Source organism: Brassica oleracea, chromosome C2, assembly GCF_000695525.1.
Source record: "Brassica oleracea var. oleracea cultivar TO1000 chromosome C2, BOL, whole genome shotgun sequence".
In the NCBI taxonomy this organism is placed as follows: domain Eukaryota; kingdom Viridiplantae; phylum Streptophyta; class Magnoliopsida; order Brassicales; family Brassicaceae; genus Brassica; species Brassica oleracea.
In genome coordinates this window covers 37,106,188-37,113,434 of record NC_027749.1, presented here as the reverse complement: position 1 = coordinate 37,113,434, position 7,247 = coordinate 37,106,188, and the positions used below count along the sequence as shown (strand labels likewise).

Sequence of the window (7,247 nt, the reverse complement as noted above, 5' to 3'; positions counted from 1 at the left end):
TTCGATGCATGATGAGTTATAGCTTAATATGTTGATTGTTGCTGTGAATGATCAATATGATGTTGGTTTTGTGACTCGTCCCATTAGATAGCCTTCGTTTAAGTTCCAGATATGAAAGAGCTAGCATGCTTGTAATGTTGAAGACTAGTGAATGAAGAAAAACATAGCCAATAGAGAGACTAGAGATAGAAATCTGAGTCTTGGCCCGCAGGACTGGCCCAAGAAGAGCCATTGCAAGGAGGGTTTGGTCACCCAAAATCATGGCCCATTTAAATGCGGGCCTAGCGGGATGATCCACTGCAGTGTTGGGCTGTGAGCAGGATGGGCCAAGGTGGGCATGCAGTCTTTGGGGATCAATAACACTTTGATTTTGACGCTTGACGAGCATGCAATTCTTCTCCGACCAAACCAGAAATGCTTCAGTCTTATCCCGATGGCGATTGTTCTTTTCTTCTCAACCTCAGCTTGCTTTTTATTTGGTGTCGTTGTCCTCTTCTCAACCTCAGATTCATCTTCTTCAGTTGAATTGTTTGAAAATCATTCTTCGTTTCTTTGTTTTAAAGTCGATACCTATTGGGTAAGTTACCCGAATTCGTTCTGAATTTTTGTTCATAGCTTTTTTTCTCTGCCTCAAATCCGCGAATACTTTATCCATGGTTAGGCTCAAATTGGATTATGAATAGAGCATATGGGAGGAGAAGAATAAGAATAAGAATTGTGGTGATAGAGGAATTAGGAGATAGCTATGGGGAAGATTGACTGCTGAGATGTGTTACCCAGTCAAAGGAGTTTGAGTTTGTCATTGGATTATTTTTGAGAAGCTATGCATATGACTTTTGAGGAATGTAATGAATAATCTGAGTTTAGGAAAGATTAGAGAAGAGATTAAGATAGAATAAGAGATTTAAGAGACTAATGGAGAATCATGATGAAATGAGTAAGGAGAATGATTGTTTAGAACTGTCTAATCTTTATTAAGAGATGAGATTACAATATATATAGGCTAAGAAACTAGGGTTTCAAAATGGATAAGAGAACATAAGCATATGAAGTCAAATGGTAAAGGCTGGCTGATTTGAATTAATCCAATGGAAGCTCTCACACGTTTGATGCCTTTGGTATCTTTGCTTTTGCCTTTCCAGCTGTGCCAGCCTGTAAAGGCGTGTCTTATCCTCTCCCTCAACAGTCTGATTGATCAGATAAGGTAACCAAAGCTTTACCAAAGCTTCTTCCCATCAGATGAGTTACTCGGGTAACTTATTGTTACCATGGTCGATCTTTACTCGCCTATCTTGTACGGCCGGTACGGATGGTACGGCTTGTACGGCCCGTCCATCCTAAAACCTTCCCAACTCTTCAATGCTTCATCCTTCTCACTATCTCTAATCCTCTCATGCTTCTCTTTATTCATAACTCATCTCAACACTCCCCTTCAAGCTTAGCTTTGTGAAAGTCTAAGCTTGGACAGCCATGAGATCTTCCTCATTAAAAACCTCACCAAGGAAAACCCACTGGGACAAAACCTTGATGAGGGAAAAAGAGTAAAGGCCTCATGACTAAGGGGATCAGCTCTTCTTCTTCCCAAGATCTATGAGTCCCAATCTGATGTGAATGGACTCCATAATCTTTTGTCTTGCAGCCTTAGTGAACACATCCGCAAACTGATCTTCACTCTTAGTGTAGCGTGGCAAGATAACTCCTAGAACAATCATCTGCCTCACCTTGTGGCAATCAATTTCAATGTGCTTCGTTCTCTCATGGAACACCGAGTTGGAGGCAATGTGAATGGTGACTTGGTTATCACAATGCATCTTCATTGGTGTGGGTTGATCAATCTCCAAATGCTTCAAGATGCCCTTGATCCATACTAGCTCGTTTGTAAGCTTCAGCATGGCTCTGTACTCATCTTCTTCAATGTAATCTAGGTGTACACTTCGGTGTACGCACGAAACTGCGTACGCAAATGTGTACACCCTGGTATACACTCCAATGTACGCACGGGTGTACACCCAAGTGTACACAAGGGTGTATACTCCAGTATACACTCCGATGTACAAAAGGGTGTACAACCCGGTGTACATAAGAGTGTAACGGGTGTGCACAAGGGTGTACACCCCGGTGTATGCAGGTAAAGCCTCTTATTTGCAACTAGCCTCGTACAGATAATTTTCACGTTTTATTTGCCCTCACTTAACGACATACTTGCAGGTATCTGTTTGTCTAATGGAGTCGGGAGATCCACATGAAGATCACGATGATCTGATTGAGCTCGTGGCTTCTGATGAAACTGGTTTTCTCTCTTTATTCAGCCAGCAACAGTTACATGTTAGTAATACTTGAAAAACAAAATCCTTTCACCCTTTTGTAAACTGGTTGTTCTTAGTAACTGACAAACCATCTGATCGATTTGGATGCAATACAAAATGCAGGAGTTTATGTTGTTTGAGAGAGAGTATCGTCTGTCCCAGTTGGAGCTCCAGGAGGAACTTTCATAATCTTGATATTGTTTCATCTTATTACCATGAGACAGCTTAATTTGGTTGGTCATGTAAATGACGACGTAGCTCTGTTTTCTTTTCAGACCAGAGCTTTCACTTATGAAACTGTATACAATGTGATAATCTTTCTGAAGATCCTTTTCTCATAGGCGTTCATATGAACAACAAAAACACCACACAAAGACATGCATAGTAACACTTTCCACAAATGTCTTTGAGGATCAGAGCATAGATTTAAGTCTATCACTCACAGTCCTAACATGGTTTCTGGTGATGTCATCAATGGTGGGACAACCAGAAATAGCCATGGTTAACTCCAACTCATTCTTCAACATCTCAATCACTTTTCTCACTCCATCTTCACCTTTGGCTGCAAGCCCATACACTACAGGCCTCCCTATCTGCATAACCCAACCAAATTGCGTCATTATATCAACATAGAGCAACCTGAAAGATGTGTGCCAAATGTCCAAATCCTAGAAAAGCTTTCAAGAACAGCTTGTGATCCTAGTGCCAACGCTTTGAAAACGTCTGTCCCTCGTCCCACACCTCCATCAAGCAAAACCGACACCCTCCCTCCAACAATATGAACAATCTGCAGTTTCAGAAAGAAGACCATTGTGTTCGTAAAGAAGAATAAGCTAGTTCTTACGCAAAAGCTTTGATGGGTTTTACCTCTTCTAAAATAGTTATAGTAGCTGGTGAATAGTCAAGCTGGCGATCCCCATGGTTTGAAACAACTATCCCATCTACACCAGCTTCAATAGCTTTAAGAGCTGAAAATATCATCAAAAAAGTCTTTATTATATACTTATGATACAATCTATATATATATCAGAATATGACACAAGAACCTTACCATCTTCACGTTTGAGTATCCCTTTGACCAGAACTGGCAACTTTGTAACAGATCTTAACCATTCAATATCCTAAAACATTCCAGTTCAAACATTGTAAGTAATCCCTAGTATTCAAGGACACGAACAGTATCAGTTGACAAGATTAAACCTTCCAGTTTAAAGAAGCATCAAATGTAGTTGAATCGAAGGCTTCAACACCTGAACCTTCACTCTGAGAAAAAAAGTTATCACGTCAACAACATGTTATGTTTTCACTTTACATGAACGTTAACTTCAAGGTTTAACCACATTACACTAAAAGGAGGAAGAAGCCAAATGAAAAAGAGTAACCTTTTCTTTGAGACTAATCCCATACAATGGACGAAGAACTCATATAGGTTTTGGATAGCATCTTCTCTCTTAGAGTTAGACAACATGGATCGAAACCACTCCCTAAAGTTTGAATCACAGCTACTGGAAAATCCCGCTTATAAGACAAAGATTGGTGAGCTAAACATGTTAAATATTTTAGAAATCGGCTACGTATCACGCAACGAAACTTACTCTTCTTTCATGGGGAAGAATCCGGCGGCAATGGCTTCACCGGAAAAATCCCAGATGTGCGCCGTATCCTGTCAATCTCAAGATCTCTTAACCTGAGATGCAATTTTGTCGCCACCCGTCACGAATATTTCCTGAAACCTAAACATCTGTGGATCTAAGAACCCCGTTCCTCCTTAATCTGAGATGCAATTTAGTTTTACTGAGTCGGGTAGCTTTGTGGTTTTTTGGAATTCTGAGAAGGAAAAAAATGAAGAGACGAGGTGAAAGATTGGAGAAGAGAGAGAAACAATAATGGGGAAGAACAGTTTGTATTGGTCAAGAGTAATAGTTTCTCACGTGTGAAACAACTCAAAAGAAACAATGGCAATTCCGTGAATATTTTATCTGGAGAGGGTGATCTATGTATTTTCTAGCACACTTGCATAGGGTCAAATAGTACCACGACCCACTCCGCAAATAAAAACTTCGCCTGACCCGAAACCCAAATTGAAAACTCGGCTGCGACCCACTTTCCCAATTTTTCGTTGTTTCTATAGCAAGTTAGATGTTTTTAAAATGAAAGTTAAATTAGTGACCCATACAGCAAGTTAGAAGTTTTTAAAATGAAAGTTAAATTAGTGACCCACATGTACGATCCATCCAGTCACCCGTTAACTTTTCGGGTCAAACTTTTCCCCTAAAACGCAGTGTTTAAGGCTTCAACTTCAAGAGTATAGAAGGCCGAACAAAACACACAAACCCTTAGAGCATTAATATCGCGGTCTCTAAGCCGCGTATTCAACTGTTTTAGGATTTTTTTTTAAAAAGAAAAATGTGTAAATTAATTGGAGACGTCGCTTAATTAAGCGAAAGAGGAAACGGTTTTATGGGACACGTGTCACAAATGTACCATTCTCTCTCTCTCTTGACGGATCATCTTCTCTCTTTCTCTCCCGAATCCTCGACGATATCGAATCTCTCCGGTGATCTCTCCTCGGCGCTGATCTCTCCTCGGCGGTATCTCTCGTCGACGGAATAAGCCGGCGTCTCTCTCGGTCGAATCGTCGACTCTGTCGGTCTCCTCGGCGACTCCGCTTCTCTGTCGATCTCGTCAAGTGTCAGCGTCTCTCTTGAGATCCTCGACGGCTCTGCTTCGGTGTCGGTCTCGTCGACGATTCACACTCCTTTCTCGCGATCCTCGACGACTCCGCCTCCATATCTTGGTCTCCTCGACGCATCCACGTCTCTCTAGCGATCCTCGACGACTCCGCTTCTCTCTCTTGGTCTCCTCGATGACTCTGCATGTCTTTCGCAGTCGTCGACGCTCTCCGGCCCATGGCTATCATCGATTAAATCAAATCGAAAGGTAAAGCTATGTATTTGTCCTTTTATGTCTCAGCTCGTGATTGTACAGATGATGATGTCTCTTGTGTTTGTTTAAGTCTGTGTCTTTGTTTATTATGTTGATTTTGTATCTTCTGTTGGTTGTGTCACTTGAGAAATTTATGTCTGGTGATTTAAAGATCGATCACCACTGATTCTTTTTGATCTGTCTCTTTGTCTTTGTTTCTTTAGATGGACGGATGAAGCTACATGAAGACACACTTTGGTTCGGCAAAGTAGAGGTCTACAATTGGCGTACAGGTAAAATAATAATCTTTGCTCTCGTAAATTGATTGCTAGTTTGAAAAGAACTTTGGGTAGGTGTGATTAATGGTTAGATAGAAACTGATTACTGTCTGCAATATATTGAATGTGAATCTCGTTTCTCTGCAATATATTGATTGTAAATCTGGCTGTTTGTCTGAGGTGTGATTAATGGGTAGATAGAAAGATGTTTAAGTCTGATTAATGAGTTAGGTGAATGTCATCTCAAATTGGTTGTAAGTTAAACTTTCTCTCTTATATAAACCACCCCTTCTTCTCTTCTTCTCCTCCATCTATCAACTACGGCTTCTTCTCTTCTTTTTATCTTCTCTTCAACTACGGCTTCTTCTCTTCAACCTCGGCTTCTTCTCTTCTTCTCTTCCTTTAGACATATTCAGATATGGATTCCATTCCATATAGGAATTTAAATTTTTTTGATCTTCTTCAAAGTCAACAAGATAGTTCCGGTTTTGAATCCTCTGCTCTTCCAGCAATCGGCAGTCAAGCTACTGAAGGATGCAACTTCGAAGAGAGCAGTCCTGCAGAGCGTAAAGAAAGAAGGAGTTGGAGTCCAATAGAAGATGTCGTGCTCATCAGTGCGTGGCTGAACACAAGCAAAGATCCCGTTGTTGGGAATGAGCAGAGGTCAGTTGCATTCTGGAAAAGAATCGCAGCTTACTTCAACGCCAGTCCCAAGCTTGTTGGATGTGAAACGAGAGAGTCGTCTCAGTGCAAGCAAAGATGGCACAAGATCAATGACATGGTCTGCAAGTTTTGTGGAGCGTTTGAGGCTGCAACCAGGGAGAGAAGTAGTGGGCAAAATGAGAATGATGTTCTCAAACTTGCCCACGAAATATTCTTTAGCAACCACAAAAAGAAATTCACCTTAGAGCATGCGTGGAAGGAATTGCGCAATGACCAGAAGTGGTCTGAACTATCTACTGCAAAAAATGATCGAAGTTCGAAGAAGAGGAAGGTTGATGACACTTCACAGTCAGAAACCTCTCAAGCAATTGAAACCGATGATGAAAGAACCAACCGTCCTCGTGGCGCTAAGGCATCAAAAGCTAATGGGAAGAAGGCAATGGTTGATGGCAAGGATTTTGCTAAGTTCCAGAAGATGTGGACGATCAAGAAGCAGGATTTGGAGATAAAGGAAAGGCTGTCCAAGATGAATCTACTGGACAGTCTCCTTGGAAAACAAGAACCGCTACAAGATTATGAGGAAGCGCTGAAGCAGAAACTCATAACTGAGTTGATGTCTAATTAGTTAAGTGTGAGTGTCATTTTGTTGTTAAGTGTCAAGTCTTGGTTTCAGTTATGTTTTAAGTTTCAGTGTGAAAATGTTATGTGATGTCTCGTTGCTCTCGTTGTTCTTATGTTTTGTGATGTTCTTATGTTTAAAATATTGTTGTCCTAATGCAGGTGAGAAAGTTAAGTTTGAAGTGAAGCCTTGTCATGTTTGAAGTCAAGTCTCGGTTTCAGTCGGGTGCTACTAGAAAAGTCACGGACTAAGAGAAGTCACGAAGTGGTGTATTGTATTGTACTGTCTTCTAGTGTCATGTGTATTGTAGTGTCACGGCGTGGTGTATTGTAGTGTCTTCTAGTGTCATGTGTCATGTACTGTCTCTTGAGAAATGTCTTCTAGTGTCATGTGTACTGTCTTGTAGTTGTGTCATTGTGTTTGTGTCACGGACTTTTAAATCTCAAGCTCATTGTT

The 7,247-nt window shown here is 40.9% G+C and overlaps 1 protein-coding gene and 1 long non-coding RNA gene across 4 annotated transcripts; one reads left to right on the top strand and one right to left on the bottom strand.

Annotated features, from left to right (window-relative positions):
* Nucleotides 1-2,575: 2,575 nt before the first annotated feature.
* LOC106325895 lies at nucleotides 2,576-3,918 on the bottom strand. 3 transcript variants are annotated; one of them, XR_001267088.1, is made up of 5 exons: nucleotides 3,689-3,918; nucleotides 3,507-3,569; nucleotides 3,358-3,427; nucleotides 3,174-3,274; nucleotides 2,580-3,093 (listed from the first exon to the last, which is right to left on the bottom strand). It is a non-coding gene; the product is annotated as an uncharacterized LOC106325895 (long non-coding RNA). The 3 variants fall into 3 exon arrangements; XR_001267087.1 differs by having other exon boundaries at nucleotides 2,576-3,093; nucleotides 3,358-3,569; XR_001267086.1 differs by having other exon boundaries at nucleotides 2,601-3,093; nucleotides 3,358-3,918.
* Nucleotides 3,919-5,927: 2,009 nt separating this feature from the next.
* LOC106324131 (glutathione S-transferase T3-like) lies at nucleotides 5,928-6,797 on the top strand. Its single transcript, XM_013762155.1, has one exon. It carries the CDS (start codon nucleotides 5,928-5,930, stop codon nucleotides 6,795-6,797), a length of 870 nt encoding a protein of 289 aa, XP_013617609.1.
* Nucleotides 6,798-7,247: the final 450 nt, after the last annotated feature.